The sequence below is a fragment of the Eleginops maclovinus genome, chromosome 10 (genome assembly GCF_036324505.1).
Source record: "Eleginops maclovinus isolate JMC-PN-2008 ecotype Puerto Natales chromosome 10, JC_Emac_rtc_rv5, whole genome shotgun sequence".
NCBI lineage: Eukaryota > Metazoa > Chordata > Actinopteri > Perciformes > Eleginopidae > Eleginops > Eleginops maclovinus.
Window position 1 is genome coordinate 19,276,435 of NC_086358.1, and position 20,823 is coordinate 19,297,257.

At 41.1% G+C, this 20,823-nt stretch overlaps 1 protein-coding gene across 1 annotated transcript in view; it reads left to right on the plus strand.

Moving 5' to 3' along the window:
• ryr2a (ryanodine receptor 2a (cardiac)) overlaps positions 1-20,823 on the plus strand; it is a 169,182-nt gene that overhangs the window by 38,826 nt on the left and 109,533 nt on the right. Inside the window, exons 2-3 of the mRNA XM_063892944.1 lie at positions 18,794-18,913; positions 19,806-19,910. Of these exons, the coding sequence (XP_063749014.1) occupies positions 18,794-18,913; positions 19,806-19,910 (225 nt within the window). The remainder of the gene's footprint in view (positions 1-18,793; positions 18,914-19,805; positions 19,911-20,823) is intronic.

Sequence of the window (20,823 nt, forward strand, 5' to 3'; positions counted from 1 at the left end):
AGAGCTTGAAAATGTTCAGTAAATACATGGCAGTGTACTCATGTTTGTATATTTCTTGTGTATAATGGACATATGAGCTTAAAAGTAAATGTTAGTTGGTCAGTAAACTTTGGTCCGAACAAAATGTTCTAAAATATTAGATCGATTACCATTAAAATCAGTTCAGGCTTTAATCACAAGTGGGCATTTTGATTCCCTACTTTTCTAGGTTTATTCTAACGTTTGCATTTGAATTGTTTTGACTATTGTATGGACTTTGGTGCACTTTCACTCACTATTGTTGTAATGGATCTGGTGAAGTGTTCCTCTAGATCCATCATCAGATCAACATTTTAAATGATCAGAACCTTAACTCCAGCTGCATGAGTGCTAATCAGCAAATGGTAGTCTACTCAAACCCTACTAACTAAGATGGCCAACAGAGAAGATGCAATTATATTATTTATGAGTAACCTAAGTAATGTCAATTTACACATTAAGGCAACTCAGCAGTGCCCAAGAGGTGGACTGGCATCTATCAGCTACCTGTCCACTCTTTATACTGGGTCTGTGCTGACATTTGTATTTAGATCAAAGCATGGCTGTAGTTAATTAATCCAACCAATATTCTTTAGAGGATTTGCATTATTCATCATTGAAGCCAAGATATTTGGTTTTGGCAGTGTCTTATACATTGTTGTTATTTTTCTTACTCATTGAATGACGTTTGAGTAACTGTGACAGGCTTAAGCCCGGTTGGTAGGGCTCTAAAGGTAAGGATTCATCCTCTGATGAGTATGAATGTCCACAGAAAGTGGAGCAGTAGTGGTGGAGATATCTGATCAGATGTTCAGGACAACCAACATGGTTTCAAGGTTTCAAGGTTTTATTGGTCATATTCACAGCATATACCACGTATATGTTGGCAATGAAAATCTTATATCCCATGCTCCTCCAACTCAACATACATGGTGCAAATAAGATAAATAAAATAGTGCAAAAAGAGAGAAGAATATTTACAATAACAACAATAAAGATTTGAGGATGTGAAATATATACATATGTGGAATACATTGAGAGTATTTAAATACTTTACACTGTTGAATGAGGAGGTATGGACAGATGCATATATTATGTATAACAGATATGTATGGCAGATGTGTATAATATATATACATATATATATATATATATATATATATATATGTATGTGTGTGTGTACTATAAACAGATGTGAGTAGACATTCACAGAGCTCAGGAGTTCAGCGGTCTTATAGCCTGTGGTATAAAACTGTCTCTGAGTCTGGTGGTCTTGGTCTGGATGCTGCGGTACCGTCTGCCAGACGGCAGCAGACAGAACAGATTGTTGCTGGGCTGATGGGGGTCCTTTAATATCCTACCGGCCTTCTTCCTACACCGCTGGGTGTAGAGGTCCTCCATGGATGGCAGCTCTGTCCTGGTGATGTGCTGAGCAGTTTTCACCACCCTCTGTAGAGTCTTACGGTTGAGGGCGGTGCAACTGCCAGACCAGGCGGTGATGCAGCCAGTCAGGATACTCTCGATGGTGCACCTATAGAAGTTGCAGAGTATCCTGGAGTCCATGTTGAACTTCCGCAGCCTGCGGAGGAAGAAGAGCCGCTGTCGAGCCGTCTTGGATATGACCCTGGTGTGTTGTGTCCATGTCAGGTCCTCACTGATGTTTACCCCGAGGAACCTGAAGCTGCTGACTCTCTCCACAGGAGTCCCATCGATGGTGATGGGTGTGTGTGCCTCTCTCTGCCTCTTCCTGTAGTCTACAATCAGCTCCTTTGTTTTGCTGACGTTGAGATGGAGGTTGTTGTCCTGGCACCAAGATGTCAGGGCTCTGACCTCCTCTCTGTACGCCGTCTCGTCGCCGTCTGTGATCAGGCCGATGACGGTCGTGTCGTCAGCAAACTGGATGATGGTGTTGGAGCTGTGTGTGGCCACGCAGTCGTGCGTGAACAGGGAGTAGAGGAGAGGGCTGAGCACACAACCCTGAGGGGCTCCGGTGTTGAGGGTCAAGGTGGAGGATGTGATGTTCCCCATTCGCACTGCCTGGGATCTGCCCGTCAGGAAGCTCATGATCCAGTCACAGTGGGCACTGTTGAGCCCAAGGTCCCTGAGCTTAATGATGAGCTTGGAGGGCACAATGGTGTTGAATGCTGAACTGTAGTCAATGAACAGCATTCTCACATAAGTGTTCCTCCGGTCCAGGTGGGAGAGGGCAGTGTGGAGGGTGAGGGAGATGGCATCATCCGTGGACCTGTTTGCTCTGTAGGCAAACTGCAGGGGGTCCAGTGAGTCAGGGAGGGAGGAGGTGATAAAAGGTTTGACTAACCGCTCAAAGCACTTCATGATGATGGAGGTGAGTGCAACTGGGCGATGGTCATTGAGGCAGATGGGTTTTGTCTTTTTGGGGACAGGGACAATGAGGGACTCTTTAAAACATGTGGGGACTACAGACTGGAGCCGTGACCTATTGAAAATGTCTGTGAACACATCTGCCAGCTGAACTGCACACACCTTGAGAGCACGGCCAGGGATGCCATCAGGTCCAGGAGCCCTGTGTGTGTTGATCCTTTTCAGAGATCTACACACATCTGCACTGGTTAAAACCAGTGAGCAGGGATCCTGGGCCTTCTTCTGTGCCTCCATATTTTCAGGATATAAAATTAATGTTTATGATTTACACGTCATCCTATTAGAATTGACTATGTTCTGTTGCTTTGGAATATAGCCTTTAAAGAAGGACTATTCTAACTTAAAAACACACATGGATGCTTCTTGGGAGAATTGTTTCCTCAGGAAGTTCTAAGCACAGCCACATGTCTTCACTCCCACATTAAGACATGGATTACATAACCCTCCCCCCCCCCACACACACACACACACACACACACACACATCTGGCTGTGCATCAGTTAATAATCTGTGTCACTTACTTTCTGTTTTTGGCCAGCATCACTCCTCTAATATCAATATACTGCTTGCAGTCCGGCTTAGTGTGACACTGCTGCTCCGTTGTTGTAATTACACAGACAGTTGGGATCATGCCAAGGATATCGCTGGCCAGTCCTGTGTGTGTGTGTGTGTGTGTGTGTGTGTGTGTGTTTTTTTGCTTGATGTAGTATTGCTGTCAAAGAAATGTTGGCAGCAATTGTATGGTTAAAGTCAAAATCCTACAAATCCGGCTGGCAACTCTGAGTTCGCCTGGTCATCCTGGGCCTGTGTGTGTGTGTGTTCAGCAGGATGTCTGCACGAGGGACTTGGAGTAGTTGTATATATAATACATATAATGTCTCTGTTCTAGTGGTAAACACTGAGAAGTGTTTCAGAGATAATGCTGGATGTGGTTTGGAACATAATATGGTGTTTATTCACGGCAGCGTTTAGCTGAGTTTCTCCGGTAGAAACTTCTCATGCATGATGCCCCAAAGGGGGGTGACCAGCTTCAGCTCAAATTTAAACCTTCAGTCACAGAATCAGTATTTCAGGAACTGGGCTGAAATAGAGGGGGATGAGGCATGCTACAATGGGTGATCTGTTTGGTATTTTGAGCAAAACACTTCACATATGTATGCATTGTATAGATATTGCCCTACAATATACTGTTCCAATAGCATAATAGGAGACCTTCAACTTAAAAAGCAGTGGTTGAGCACACTAGCCGTCTTCATTAAAAAATTAGGACATTATTTCCAAGAGCCAAAGGAGTACTAAAAAAAAACATCAACCCACAAAGTGCTCAGCTTCTGCACATGCCTCCTTTCATTGCCACACAACTGCACATTGACAAATGGTGCATAATGAGAAACAATTATTCACATACATAACTCAGACACAACATTGTTCTTGCCCCTAATGTGCATGCCTTCATTTAATAAATGTAATGACTTTCTGTGAGTATGAACTGTGTGTGCTCTGCTGTGTGAATGTATGTGACTAATAAAGAGGGTTTCATCCTCCGATTCTATCTATTCTATCTCTACATGTATGGCAGCCATTCCAGTGTCTGTTGAATTTCCACACAGAGAAAAATTGTCAGTAGTTTATAAAACACAATAAAAAAAGAAATAATTGAACCACAAGACATGTCTATAAATATTAAAACAAGAGAAAATGATAATGCTGAAGTTGTCTCTTAATTTTTTCCGGGGCTGTATATTTATTGCCAAGAATATACAGATGAAGTAATGGTGTTTGGCAATTAGACTCTGTTGTGCGGTAGTATCCTTCAGGAGGGGGAAAACCAAGCCAATAAAACCCCCCCTGGGACCTAGACACTGGTGGTGGTGGAGGCATGAAGGAAATTAATGGAGGTCGGTCTGAAGAGGAGTGGTTTGAGCTTGACTTGAACCCTGGATTCCGAAGAATGGGAGGTGTAAGGGGTGGAGGAGGGCTGCGTCACCTGAAAAGACAGCTATGAGAGGGGTGGGGGGGGGAAGCAGATTTAAAGGTTTAACAATGCGCTGTGATTTGCTTGTTGGAATAGAGACAAAGTGATTGGTTTAGCTGGGGAGTGAACACCCCTAATCGCTGATTGGGAGGGTGAGCGTAGTGAGATGGAAATTTGTGAATGACAGATATAAAGATGGTCGTCCTGGTCGAATTTGCGCTGAGCTTCATTAGTGACTTAGTGCTAATGTTTATTCCATCCATCCATCCATCCATCCATCTTCTCCTGCTTTTCCGTCAGGGTCGCGGAGGTAACAGCTCCAGCAGAGAGCCCCAAACTTTTCCTTTCACATCAACCAGCTCTGACTGGGGGATTCCAAGGTGCTCCCAGGCCAGCGAAGAGATATAATCCCTCCACCTGGTCCTAGGTCTACCCCTCGGTCACTTCCCAGCTGGACGTGCCTGGAACACCTCCCTAGGGAGGCGCCCAGGTGGCATCCTCACTAGGTGCCCGAACCACCTCAACTGGCTCCTTTCAACACGAAGGAGCAGCGGTTCTACTCCGAGTCCCTCCCGGATGACTGAACTTCTCACCTTATCCCTAAGGGAGATGCCAGCCACCCTGCGGAGAAATCCCATTTTGGCCGCTTGTATCCGTGATCTCGTTCTTTCGGTCATGACCCATCCTTCATGACCATAGGTGAGGGTAGGAACGAAGATGGCCCGGTAGACAGAGAGCTTTGCCTTCTGGCTCAGCTCCCTTTTCGTCACAACGGTGCGGTAAAGCGACTGCAGTACCGCTCCCGCTGCTCCGATTCTCCGGCCCATCTCACACTCCATTGTTCCCTCAATCGAGAACAAGACCCCAAGATACTTGAACTCCTTCACTTGGGGTAAGGTTTCATTCCCTACCTGGAGTGGACAGTCCATCGGTTTCCTGCTGAGAACCATGGCCTCAGATTTGGAGGTGCTGATCCTCCAAATCCATTCCACAATGTTTATATCCCAGTGTAGAGCTTCAGCACTCTTTTAGTGAGAACAAACAGACATATTGTTTTCCTTTTGTCCAGCAGCAGGATGTACAGTATCTCACCAGTGAGTACACCCCTCACATTTCTGTAAATATTTTACTATATCTTTTCATGGGACAGCACTTAAGATATGACACTTTGATCCAATGTAAAGTAGTCAGTGTACAGCTTGTATAACAGTGTAAGTGGCCAAATTTTCATTACAGGTGAAAAATCCTGGGTTCTTTTTTAAAGATCCTCAGAGAGTTCTTTGCCATGAGGTGCCATGTTGAACTTCCAGTGACCAGTATGAGAGAGTGTGAGAGCGATAACACCACATGTAAAACACCTGCTCCCCATACACACCTGAGACCTTGTAACACTAACGAGTCACATGACACCAGGGAGGGAAAATGGCTATTGGGCACAATTTGGCCATTTTCACTTAGGGGTGTACTCACTTCTGTTGCAAGTGGTTTAGACATTAATGGCTGTGTGTTGAGTTATTTTGAGGGCACAGCAAATTTACACTGTTATACAAGCTGTACACTGACTACCTTACATTGGATCAAAGTGTCATATCTTCAGTGTTGTCCCAAGAAAAGATATAGTAAAATATTTACAGAAATGTGAGGGGTGTACTCACTTTTGTGAGACACTGTTTCTTTCAGATGTGTTGATCTGATCTTGCAAATGTACTTTTAGCACAGAAGAAATAATAGTTATTTATTTATATTTCTACAAACTTATCTGGCCACTAGCTCAGCTCAGCACAGCGGAGGAGAAGAGCAGATGGAACACAGTTGTCTGTGGTTGTGTTGGACCTTCAAGGCGCTTTCACACCTGAAGTGTGGTTCAATTGGTCTGTACCAAGAGAAATTAATGACAGAAAACACACTGACAGACAGTTTTGGAGACTTACTGCAGCATTGTGTAGAATAATGTTCACTGATGTCACAAAATCCATCAAGAAATGAATCGTTATTAGCCTTGTTAGTGTCTTAAGAGTCAAATCGACTCTTCAAATCATTCCGATTCTTTAAATTGCTTTAATTAAGCTTTAAATTAATTCGATTCATGGTCTATTTCACACTGCAAGCAAACTGCACATTGAATTGGATTTGAGACTTCCTAAGAAAGAGCTCTGAACAGCTTTAACACCAGCCCGAAAGATCCAAACTAGACAGAAAAATGCCCTAGAACTCCCTTCAACCAAACATACAGGTTAGGTGTAAAAAGACTAAAGAAAATTAGCCCCCAAAAGTATACCACTCCAGAAACACTGAAGATATCTGTGTTATGGAAAAGCGGAAAATGCTTCCATGACTGATTAAAGTCAACAGACACGATATTTCCCAATTTAACAATTGATGATTAGTTATTAAAACATTGATAGTACATCACCTAGTGGAATAACTAGTGATTTTCATTATAATTTGCTCACATGTTATTGCTGTAGGCTACGTGTTGTCCTCTGCCTGCAGTAAAAAGGATGTTTTTTCATGACCGAAAATCCAAAATCAAAATTAAGAAACAGAACAGAAGCACGATGAACTGTATAAAAAATACCTAATGTAAGGTTTATTTGATAATAAATGAGTGAGTGATTATCAGTATTTGTTCAGTTTAAAGCAGTATTTGATCAGAGTGAAGTGTCTCCCTCTCTGCCTCCCTCTTCCCTCTAGTTTTCTCAGATTACATCATTGACGCTTTCCCCTCCTCCACACTCTCCCTGTGCCAAGCTTTTAAACCCTCCTCCGCTGACCTGCCCACTGCCAGTGTGTGTGTGTGTGTGTGTGTGTGTGTGTGTGTGTGTGTGTGTGTCTTCCAAATCCCTTATGCTCTATGCCACTGTATACTTGGAATACAACTCACACAAACACCACACACACTCACACACAGTACCACAGTGCATAGAGACACACAGCGGGCGGATCTGGCACGTACTGGCAGCTGCAATGTAGAAGCTGAAATCATTCAGTCAGAAACAACCCTTTATTCCTCCAGGTACTTTAGCACCAAACACGGCAAAACAAATAATATATTAATATGTTGATATGAGGATATCTGAAAAGCGTGTTACACATGTTCATTTACCACCAAGAAATGGTTCCAATATGTTACATTTTACATTTTTAGGAAACAACGTGATGATTACTGAGCTTTGGAGGGGGTTCCACAGTTGCATTGGGTAGTGTGTGTGTTCATTACCATGAACACACACACTAGTATTTCATTTTCTATTTCCTGCTGCCTGCAATGCTTACTAGAGCAGGAACATTTTTAATTTACCGCAAAATAAGCCCATTACAAATGCACAGTCTTCTGTTTATTACAAAAAAAATCAGATCTTTTTTTGTATTTACTAATACTGTAGTTCAGTTATTTAAAAAAAAAGTAGAGCAGCATCAACACATTGTAACGTATAATGAACAGCAGCCACATGCTGATAAACCAACGACTTGACACTCAATGTTGATTGAAAATGATTTTATTGATAGAAAAATGATCTTAAAATTGAACAGCTGCACATTTCTGCAACTGTCCAAGTTGGTTTACAGTTTCAAGTCCTTAAACAATGCCAGAGCAGTTTACTTCCTGTCTGTCTTCTTCTGCAGATTTCTCCGATGTACGTCGCTCTGTCCTTTAACCTCTTTCATTCACTCCCTTGATCCTCCTTAGCATCGGTCATTATTTTGCTTAGCAGCGGTGTGTTATCGAGCATTAACACCCTTTGAAAGGTCCAAATTGACAGATCAAAATCCACTAAGCCATGTTATAATGGCTGATAATAAGAAATATATAGATTAACACTGGCTATGTTCTTTAATCTATACATATGACAAATGATCATCTCTTTCAGACAGGAAAAAGTGATCCCGTTGAGCTTAATTCTTGTGTACCTTGACTTTCAAATATCAATATTCTCCTACCTTCAGCCTGAAATATGTGGTGTCCTCTGCATTGGGATTATCAATGGAAAGGATTAAAGATGGTTTTTTTTACTTCCCTAACATTTTGTTATCTCACTCTGAATCTCGTTATCCCTCCCTCTCTGTTGTCAGAGGAGGATTAAGCATTGTTACGTTGTGTTTCTGTGATCCTGTCTAACTTTGGACTACAAACAGGTCTCTGTGGAGTCTATCTCTCTCTGTCTCTGTATCACTCTCCTTAGCCTCAGATCTGTGTTTCCGGAAGGTCACATTTAATGTTTCCACTGACTGCTGCTGTTGAATAAGCTGTTGTGTAAGACTGTATTCAACTGTGTGCTGCTTTTGAGAGGAGCCCTGATGATTTCTGATGATGCACTCAAATGTGCTTCTGTGCGTGTGTGCACAATTTTCAGGTGTTTTGATTGCTTGTGCACAAATTGTGTGTGTGTGTGTGTGTGTGTGCGTGTGTGTGTATATTATAAAAGACATGCTTATTTATGTTGGCCTATTTATGTGTGATTGGGAGAAGGGCAGATGCAGCCTAAGATAGGGTTTTCTTGAGCAAGGGAAGGCTTTCTGTCACTGTGCTTTACACACACAGTGTAGACACACACCGTTTGCGTTTTTTGAAAATATTTTGAGCCCTCGACAGTTCATGCATTGTGTAAGATAATTCATACGTGAACTCCAAAATGCTCCTTGCGTCCCTTGTTTTCAGAGTAAATGGATATGCACTTCCTAAATGTGTTTCAAGATGTTCAAGATTTCTCCTCAGAAACAATAACACTTATTGCAAGATATTCTGTGTTTTCTAGACTTAAGAAAGGGTATGGGAAGTAAGGGCGCTGAGGGTTCTGCAGCACCCTCTGTTGGCTTAGAGTGAAATACAGTAGATATAACATTTGAACAACATCATTTATATTAACACCCGCAGTGTGTATGTGCACACACATTTGGTGAAAATGATGATAAAGGTTCCCTCTTGACAGAGTAGTAATATTAACTCAAAGCATGATGTTTCATCACCCCAACCAAGTTCTTTTGTACTGAAACCTAACCAAGCCCTACGCATAGCGCTGTAGGATGTCACATCCCTCAACAGATTGTATTCTTATCAGTAGTTTTTAATGGTTTGAGAAAGTTAGAAATCAATTCTATGTTATTCAGGAGGGTGTGTAGAAAATATGTATTTTGGTTGTTTAATAGTTTGAGAAGGTACTCAGATATTTTGCTTGAGTAAACGTATCAATACCACGGTGTAGGATTACTCAGTTAAAACTAAAAGTCTTGCATTCATAGTCAAACTCAACTCAAGTACATTATAATATATGTTCTAAATGATCCTGGTTTTTACTTTTCTAAGGTTACAGTGTTCTGTTGTCTTATATAATACACGTAAGTAAAACAAATCTTATTGATATTTGTATATTATTACATTTTTTGTTCTGACTAGGCTGTGTCCGATCCTTCACTGTTCCCTGTGTAACTGACACTCAGTAGTTAACAATGGACAGGACCTTGACTATTTCAGACAACTGCTGAATGGATCGTTGCATCCTCACTGATTTGCATGAAGGCACATTTTGCTTCCAATAAATGTGTGTATCTACACACGTTATTGGATTAATACCACAAAGCAAAACAAACTCAAATGTTGGACAGTAAATATGGTTTCCCACAAAGTAAATAAGGAGTCATTTTAGACACACATCCAAAGTGCTTATATCCTCTGGGGCCTGCTATCGGCTGATTGAGTGATCACACTGTGGGTTGATGTAATTGTAGACCTTATTTTACAACCCTTTACATCTCTTCATACACTCGGCGTACTTGACTGATTTAGCATTGCATTCCTACGCTGTACTCTTACTATGGACAGTAATAAACTTCATAAGGATGTTGGTGTGAAATTGGTAAATCGTGAACTAAGCTAATATGTACTTTTATCATCTTTAAACAAAGTAAAAGTTCTGCTTTCCACTAAGATTAGTTGACTCCTGAAAGATAAGGATAATCCTGATGATCATTTATAAGACATTATTGAATATTGAAGAAGGTAAGAGACAGTGTGTGTTGAAAGAATCACAGTTTCCTGACTTGTAGTAAGGACTGAGGCAGCATGGGGCATTTTGTTGCAGTTCAAAAAATAATGCATTTTATATAGAGAACACAAGACAAATGCAAACACAAGTAATGAAGATGGTTTCAGTCCTCAGCAACTGGACGCCAGCAGCAACAGACAGTAGCTGCGATCTGACTGAGGAATCTGCGAAACCTCCTCAGCCTTTTTACAGTCTGACCAGAGGAGACCGAGGCTGCATCAGAGAGCTCTGCCGGGTTTGATCCATCAGAAGACCTGGAAGCTTGATCATTCTCATGGGAGAATGAAGGTATTTCTCCATCAGAAAACCCCAAATCTGAATCTTCTTCATAGGACCTTGGATGTATTTCTCTATCAGAAGACCAGATATCTGGTTCTTGTACATAGGAGCCTGCTGGTATTTCTCCATCAGAAGATCCCAAATCTGAATCTCCTTCATTGGAGCCTGGAGGTATTTCTCCCTCAGAAAGCCAGGCACATGTATCTTCTTCATCATAAAAGGAGACAGTGGCTTTGCTTCCATCAGATGAAACAGTGGCTGATGTGTTGTCATTTGAAGCAGAGAATAGCCTTCTGAGATGAAACCCAGCGGCTGACTTCTGTTCATGTTTGCAAACAGCAGAGTTATAAACCCTGTCTAGTGAGGCCTTCATTGAGCAGACGCTCATAATGAATCTGGAGGCCGCAGTCAGGCTGCAGAAAGTAAGACATTCAATTAGTGAACTATTCAGTTATTACATAAAGTTATCCCATCCAACCTCAGAGGTTATACTGCTGTTTCAACAGACACACAGTCATTTACCAGACTCTGCTGTCAAAGGGCTCAGTCAGGAGCGTCTTTGTGATGAAAGAGTGCTGCAGAGCATGCTGGGGAGAGATTCTCTGATCCCCGTCAACATGCAGAAGCTGTTTGAGGAGGTCCACAAAAGCCACCCTGTCCTCAATTTCAGCAACCTCGTCTTTTGGATGATTCTGGATTTGAAAACAGAAAAAGGTCAGTTGATGCAGCAGCAACTCTCACACTCAGATTTCTAACTGGTACTGTTTCACTCTTTACTTATACAACACAGCAAAGAAGACATACATTGCAAAGATCATCCAAAGAGCTCAGGGGGTCAGTGGAGCTGTCCTGCTCTTCTACCTCTATTTTGTTGGCAGCTGTAAATTCATCAGGCGTCTAAAGGAACACAATATACATGAGACACTTTGTAAAACAGTCATTTTAAATGTTTTTACCAACTAAAAAACAAAGAACAACATGGGTACTCTACCATCAGCCTCCATGTTGGATGCTGAGCGGCCACTTCCTCAATGAAGAAGCTATTTGTACATATACCAGCACGAAGCATGTGGTCTTCCGGCTGACCCACAATCTCAACCATGCACTTCATCTGCAGACAACAGACAAAGTTACAGCGGACATTCTGCAAAACAGAGTCTGGACATTCGTCTGAGGTAGCTGACCTACCATCTGATATTCACAGTCGACAGGGAAGAGATTATCAGCCAGATAGAGGAAGGCCAGGATGCAGCCAACTCCCCACACATCGATAGCCTCTGTGAACGGGAGGCCGAGGGCAATTTCTGGAGATCTGAGAAGGAAGCCCAAAGATTAGATCTTTGTCGGCAGGTGTTGAGGACCAAGAGAACAATGTGAATGGTTAGATGAACCCACCTGTACCCTACTGGCTGAAGCACCATACCAGTCTGGACTTTGGAGGATGTAATGGCTAGGCCAAAGTCTATCAACTTCACTCTGAAGGGCTGGTCCTGCTGGTTGACACACATTATGTTTTCAGGTTTGATATCCGTATGCAGGACACCAAGACCCTTCAGGGCATCCAAAGCCACCAACAGCTGCAGGGACAAACAGGAAACAGAAGATGGGTGTTTAGTTTGCTGCTGTGTAGGACTATGTGCGGGTTCGTTCATTAATGCTTAATGCATATATCTAACAAAAGATTATTGGTTCTATATTGAAATTGAACGTACCTGCCCTGCGATGGGAAAGATCTCGTTCAGAGACAGCGCTATCCAGTCTCGTTCTTGCATCAGCTGATAGATATCCTGGTCGAGCATCTCAAACGCTAGACAGGTCAGACCCAGATGTTCAAACCGCTCAAAGAACTTCACCACGTTACTGTGGTCTGGATTCAGGACACTGATGACCTCCATCATGGACACCTAGCGAGAAAAGAAGGTTTATAGCATATACTGTTGTGGAGGAGAATCCAAAGGAGTCCAAAAGTCTACCTCTTCCTCAGGGTCCTGCCTGAAATCTGGGTCCTTCTTTAGGATCTTTATGGCCACGGTCTCTCGGGTTGCCAGATTTCGGCACTTAGCCACTATACCAAAGCTGCCTTCACCAATCAGCTCCAGAACGGAGTAACCAGAGGAGCTGCTGATCAGAGTTTGACCTGGCTGAACCTCAGGTGCTGTCAGTGTTACTGTGGGAGGAAACAGCGTGTTCTGTCAACACCACATGAACAAACACACAGCTAATGTCCTTGTATTTCATCATTTTACTGATTTATTTATAGGAAAGAAGATATAAGACTGGTGAGATAAGGTAATTGTTTAGTAACAAACACTACTATAGTATATTTTTACAACGTTTCCTAAGGCTGATTGTACTGACAGTGGGCACACAATGTGTTTCACATTGAAACATCTGTTTTACACGAGTTTGCTGGAAATTGATGTTAACGTTGTGTTCCCCAAAGCAGATATATTCCACTTCATGTTACATTTTGTTTCTTCCTTACCCAATGCACCAGAGGCATCTGAGCTTGGCCACGATGACATTTTCAAAGTAAGCCTTCTCAGTTCAGTGTTTCAAAGGTTGACAATGAAACTTCAGACAGGAATCTTTCACAAAGTATTGCTGTGCATCAACGACTGTTGTCTCAAAAGTGTGTGTCTCTCAATGCTTGGGGTAAAATGACAGGATTCCAGAGATCTGGAATATAGAACTTCCCTCTGTGTTGCATTGCATTCCTTTTAGATCATTCCATTTACAGCTCAGCAGCTACATGCTGAAAACATGCTTGTATTCAAACTTTCTCCAAAATATAAGACTTTCCTCCTGGTAGTATGAAAAGAAAAATGATAACATGCACTTTGTTAGATTTCAAAGACTATTTAGAGACTTTCCATACAGCCAAATCATCACCACAGCACAGTGTGTGAGATGAATAGAAAATAGCTAACAGACATTTAAAACAATACATACAGTTTTGGCACTTTCCAAGTTAATCATGTCAATTCTCCTAAAAATAATTAAAAAGTCAAATAAAATCCCAATAATATTCCCATTGACAGCTTTGGTCTGCTCTTGTTTCCCGGGTTTAAGTTGTTTTTATTTGAGTATGCACACTCCCTTTGTTCATCATTTATTTAACATTAACCTTCCGGTTTGAACACACTCACACTTTGGATACTAATGGAACAAAATGTCAAATGTAACCCATCTGGTTTACAGTCAGCGAGGGTCACCAGAACCTTACCTACACCACATTTCAAAATACTCTTTTACAAATAGAAGTCCTGCATCCAAAATCTTACTTGAGTAAAAGTACAACATTACAAGCATAAAAATACACCGTAAGAACTTGGAAAGCGGCCCGTCAACATCTCATTCTATCAATAACTGCATTTTGATTATTGATGCATTCATGCGTTCATCATAGCTGGTAAAGGTGCTAATTTAATTACTTTATATACTGCTGCTGGATACTTTAACCTATATTTATATGATATTGTTTATTTATGAGTGGCTAATAATCTGTAACTGTAAAGGAACCAAAGCTGTCAGATAAATATAGAAGAGCAAAAGTACAATAGTGGCATCTAAAATGTAGTGGAGTAAAAAAATCAAGTAAGTTCAATTAAAAATATTCAAAAAAAGTACCTCTAAATTGAACTCAAGTACAGTACTTGAGTAGATATACTTTATTAAATTCCACTTTTTACTTTACTTCAGTATTTCCATTTAATGCTACTTTATAATTCTACTCCGTTAATTCCGTCAAATTAAAAGAGGCAAATATGGTACGTTTTACTAGTATTTCGAGATGTAAAGTTGGTCCACAAAGACAAACTAAAAGGCTCTTACAGATATAAAAACAGTATAATAAATGAACCATAATAATACAATTCTACATAACAGATACTTTTATTTGTTAAACTTGAAGTAAACTTTCTGTACTATATATTATTTTGATTTTGGGCATTGTGCAGAATGAGTGTTTTTACTTTTTGTGCTTTAAGTCATTATAGTGCTAACACTTTTGTGGAAAAATAATTGAATTCTGGATTTTCACTTGTAATGGAGTATTTTATAACCTTAGTATTTGAACGTTTACTTTAATAAAGGGTCTAAGTACTTTATCCACAACTGACTGCCATTGAACATCTATCTTTCCCTCTCTGCTGTCGTTTAGTTTTCTCTCTCTCTCCATAGAAGGCTGCAAACTACTGCTGACAGCGACCAGGCGTCTGCATGTAGGGTGTCTTTGGGTGTGTGTGTGTGTGTGTGTGTGTGTGTGTCAGCTGTGATATTTGCCTGCTAAGTTAATCATATTAGATGTCCCGGCTACCTCCCAGTTCATAGTGTGTACAGTATTGGGTACTGTATGTGCTAAATTCATTAGGACGTTACGCCATATCACAACAAACCTTACATGGCTGTGTGTGTGTGTGTGTGTGTGTGTGTGTGTGTGTGTGTGTGTGTGTGTGTGTGTGTGTGTGTGTGTGTGTGTGTGTGTGTGTGTGTGTGTGTGTGTGTGTGTGTGTGTGTGTGTGATGAGTTCCAGAGGCAGCATATGACAGCTGCAATGTTCCCCAAAGGAAATATATTGCATTTAATTACATTCAGCTGAATCTATAAAGATGCATTTTGCTTGTATGTTGGCCAGAAGCCTGCCCATCCCTGCTATCCACCGACATCATCAAGCTGCAGAGAAGCACTGCAGCAGACTATTCAATGCCCCCCTGAGAGAGACCCTCACTGTGGCTACTTCCCAGAGTCTGTATGCACTTCTAGTGGAAGATCCCTTAAAAAGAAGCCTTGATTTATTTATTAAAATCTTCCATTAGACTTTGCAAGCACAGATTTCTCCAACAATTTGACCTCGATTTTCTGCATGTTCCAACTCCTTTATGATTGTATATATTATTATTATTATTATTATTATTATTATTATTATTATTATTATTATTATTATTACTATTATTATTATTATTACTATTATTATTACTATTATTATTATTATTATTATTATTATTATTATTGTTATTATTATTATAAGCTAGCCTGGCCTTCTACTTATGTCATCGCGGTAAAATCAGATTTGTTCTGGGATTCAAAGAGGACTGGTGATGTGGGAGTACACTGCTGTTTACAGCGCCTGGAGAAATAGTTGATGAGGTAAGAGCTTATGAGGTATTATCCTCCAATGAGTTGTCAGTTATTTCTTACTGTCTAACATTCATTTCCTCATCCAATTACTTTCATTTTCCCATGATTCTGTTCACACTTATTTGAGCTTTCATTGCCAAATAAAAGGTGATATCAGACAGTAACTAGAGGCGTGTCTTGAACCATATCACTACTAAATGCATAAAGACAACTGTACAAATGTAATCTGTATATGTGTTTTACAAAATGGCTCAGCATTATATTTTCATTGTGATATAATCATGATAATAAACCTTAAGCTCTGTGTGGGAAGCACATTTCCTAAATCAAATATGATCAAATATACAAACTGCAGGTAACTGCATCATCTGTTTACTGATCCACTTTTGGGATGGCGGTGGGGATTTATTTCAGCCAAGGACCTAGAGAGGCCCCTGCATGGACCTCTCAGGGACCTGCCCAAAAAATGTACAAGCTAGTACTGCAAATTAACATCTTTATTGGATGTAAGTTACAGGCGCAACCAGGCACACTTTGGACCTCACTCACCCGCAGTTACATGAGCTATCCTGACGTAGACAGTGTTGAAACTGTGTAGAAACGTTCAATCATAGCCAGAACCCTGCTGTCGAATCAGTGTAGGTTGACCTATTGTTCACCTGGGTTTGACAGCGCTCAGAGCCCACCACACAATACCTGTAGATCTGTGTATGGAAAAAAAGGTCAATGGAGGTAACATGCCTCATCTTGCTGGAGTGTTGCGAGTTCTGCTTCTCAAGTGCAACAGCTTAGTCTTTGATTAAGCAGTTTCTCTGTAAAGATGTGCTCACAACTGTCTCACAGCATAAGATCCAGGTTTAGTTAGCTCGATCACTCTGGTGTGTGGTGTTTAGCCTGTTTGGAGAGGTGGTCTGAAGGTGTGGGCAGTGAAAGTCAAAAACGTATAACAAATTAAAAGAAAAATGCAGTGAAGATATTGGAAACTACTATCTGCCGCATCTGTATGTGCCACCATCACCATGGCGTCGCTGCAGAATACACTGCAGCATTATTACTACAGTGTTGATTAAATAAGTGCACGTTTATGGCTGGACTACTGTCTACAGAGGAAGTCTTTAGCTTGCCTCTCCTCTCCAACACACAGTCCTCTCTAGCACAGTTTGCTTTAATTACACGGTCAATTCACAGTCTGTCACTTCATTAAGTTTTGAATGAGTACTAGCTGTTAGGCATTGATACAGACATGGATTATTATTAATAAGACAGAGTCCACTTTTTATAGTATAATAATCTACCCTTAATAGTCCCACAGAGGGGAATAGTACATTCTGCATTTCACCCATCCTAGTGTTGGGAGCAGTGGGCTGCCAAATGTAAGGCGCCCGGTGAGCAGTGTAGGGAACGGTTCCTTGCTCAGGGACACCTCGATAGCACTTGTTGGTGTCTGTCTACGGCAGGATCCAGAGTCGGGCCATACCTATTGCTGTGTTCCCGCCTGATGCTCACCTTAGTTCTTCTTTGATGGCTGCCACAGGATTGTTGACATCCACCTGGATCCATTGTCTTCTTAGTTATAGACACATGAATTTTCAAGCATTTTAGACTAAATGTATTATCTCTTTAATTCACACACGACATCTGTTGCACGTGTCTCTGTCCTGGGAGAGGGATCCCTCCTCTGTTCATCTCCCCAAGGTTTCTTCCATTTCCCTCGTGACTCTGGGGATTCATAGGAAGTGTTTCCTTGTCAGATGTGAGGGTCCAAGGATAGAGGGTGTCATATTCATATTCTGTACAAACTGTAGTCCACTGAGACAAATATAAAATGTGTGATATTAGGCTATATAAATCAACTTTGATTGATTGATTGATTGTGGTTCCCGAGACAAGTCCCTATGGATTTTGCCACCACCGCCACGTTTATATGTATAGACAGGTGATAACTCTGGTTTAATGAGAAAGCTGCTTGTGTATTTGTGTGTGTGTGTGTGTGTGTGTGTGTGTGTGTGTGTGTGTGTGTGTGTGTGTGTGTGTGTGTGTGTGTGTGTGTGTGTGTGTGTGTGTGTGTGTGTGTGTGTTTGAGAGAGAGAGAGATTCATTGGCGCAAAGCGATGGTACGTTGCTCATTCATGATCCAAAGCTGTCAATCTAACTCCTGATTTAAATGCACAAATGAAAGAGAATGGCTGATGTATCTGTCCGTCTTGATTTAAAGGTTTTTGTGTAGTTTGAAATGTTAAGATCGGATGACAAAACCCCAAGTTCCTTTTCAAAAGCACCAACATGTTCACATGTTAAACTGTAAAAGTGTTCACTGATAAGGTTATTCTGGTCATCTAATGCCACATTTTGGTGTAAAAAGGAAATATCAATGTGTTGATATTGGACTTTTCTGCACCTCACAAAGAATGTTAACATACAGTAAGAGGGTGAATATTAAGGGGTGGTCGTGGACCTGAGCCTGGCAAAATGTACCTTGTACTAATATCTAAGTAAATCAAGATTTTTTAAATGCCAGTATCGTTGAGTGTGGTTTGTTCATAAACTGTGAGGATGGTAGAAGCAATGGCTTCAGGCTGCACCTTCGCTCTGATCTGTTTGCTTCATTATTTGTGGCTGGGTACACTTTTTTCAATTTCATACATGTGTGTATGCCATTAGACACTTCAGTGATGAGATGCAGTGTTCAGAAAATGTGTGTTTGTGATTTGGAGTGCTCCAGGAAGAAGATGTTGCTCTGCAGCTTTTAGCCACCACCTACAATAAGCACTTGATCAATGTCTATGAATGTCTTGCTTTTTAACTGTGTGTGTGTGTGTGTGTGTGTGTGTGTGTGTGTGTGTGTGTGTGTGTGTGTGTGTGTGTGTGTGTGTGTGTGTGTGTGTGTGTGTGTGTGTGTGTGTGTGTGTGTGTGTGTGTTTGTGTGTGTGTTTAGGATGATGAGGTGGTCCTACAGTGCTCAGCCACAATCCATAAGGAGCAACAGAAGCTGTGTCTGGCTGCTGAAGGATTCGGAAACAGACTCTGCTTCCTTGAATCCATCTCCAACTCCAAGGTACTGATACAGGCTCTAATGCACTCTGTGTTTCCTTGTGTCCTTTCAATCAGACGTCTGAACCATGTTCGAGTCCAAGGAATTGTTAATGGCATAGCATAGGGTTTTATATGAAGCAGAATATGCATACTTTATGGGTTCCAAGTTCAAATATGATTAATAAAAAAACTAAAAACATCATTCAGTTCTGAATTTGTTTTTCAAGGGAGAATTTTAGAAGCATTACTTTGTCAACACAAATACAGGTTAACAGTTTATTCACACAAATAAAACTTTAAAAACAACTATGATGTAGGAAATTGTCATGATGTCTTTTTCACCATGTTTATAAGTTGAACTTGAATACACCTTATCGTTTTGACAAAGCAGCAAATAAATGTTAGAATACATTCTAAAAAATAATGAATAAAGTGTTGTCAGTAGTTTCTGACCGATTACAAAGAGTTTAGTTGCATGTGGGAAATAGAGAATAAACTTCTCAGTGGTTTGGTGTAAACGTGTTCAGCCTGGCTGGCGTGAAGCCCAATGCAGTATTAGTCCCTGCGTTGTAATTCCAGCAATATTATTAATCAGTGACAATCGGCTGCTGTGCATGAATTCTTGACAGCTACACACCCACTGTAAGCTCATAGGATAATGCTCGGGATACGACAGAGCTTTATCTCTAAGATGCATTAGGTTAAACTCACTGTTACTTGCTGAAGTCAGATTTGAGTGCTTATAAAACTGGCAGAAAATGTCCTTATGTCTGATAATTATACATCATTGTCAACCCTGTCTACTATCACAGGAAGATAGTCTGTTGGATTTGTGAAGTTGTTTTTGAGTTGTTTGGCTGTCAAAATGAAATCATCACACATACTTTCTCTAAGGTATGTTCCTTCTGTTTCAGAATGTGCCTCCAGATCTGTCCATCTGCACTTTTGTGTTGGAGCAATCGCTGTCGGTGCGAGCCCTTCAGGAGATGCTCGCCAACACCGAGGACAAGGCAGAGGGGGTGAGTGTTAAAACACACACATGAAAGGACTGCAAGGAGGACAAGGTTGAAATCCTTCTCTGAGCCCACATATGTCGACTGGATGGGTAGAGGGTACAGATCTGGTCCACTGTTCCTCCTCCTGGATTTGAGATTGGACTAGTGGTCCTATAGCCTTTTTAAACATGGGGACCCAGATTCTCGTGACACTTTCCTTGACCTCTATGTGATAAATAGCAGACATGTCAGCGAACACGTCCCAACAATATCCAGAGCCTTCAGCACCATAGGGCCTATCTCCTCCGTCTCTCTCACAGTATTATAATCACATTTGTTTGTTTGAAGTTAGTTTGCTGTTTCATTTTGGATTTTCTTCCCATTTTAAATGTGCCATACAAGTTTGTCTTTAGTTTTTAGTCCTTTTCAAAACAGGCAACAACACATCTGGCTTTTCGTTCATGCAACCTGCCTGCTCTGTGTTCTGCAATTTGGGTCCTTTTTTATATTGCAGCGGAACATTATGTAAAATGGAAAGCACACCGACTAAATACACAAGAGCAGGAGCATTAGACACATTTGGATCAGAAACGTCAAACAAACCAAGGATTATGAAGGTTTACTGTTGTGGTGCAGTTCAAAATAGGACCTTAATGCAGAGTGCACGACAATAACACAAAATAAAGCTTAAATTAGCAACAAGCTGGATCCCATGTAAGCTAGAGTCAATGTAAACTTCAGACAGCATTGCTCACAACAACTCAAACTCAACACATCTTAAAAAAGACCCTTCCATATGCTTTACATCGATATTACCTGCTTTGCGTAACAATAAACACTCTTTTTTAGTCTGGGAAAATAACCCTTAATATCTGAAAGTCTAATGAAAGATGCAATCAAGTTGCACTTAGGGAAGGGGAGTGCTTCAGTTTGTTAA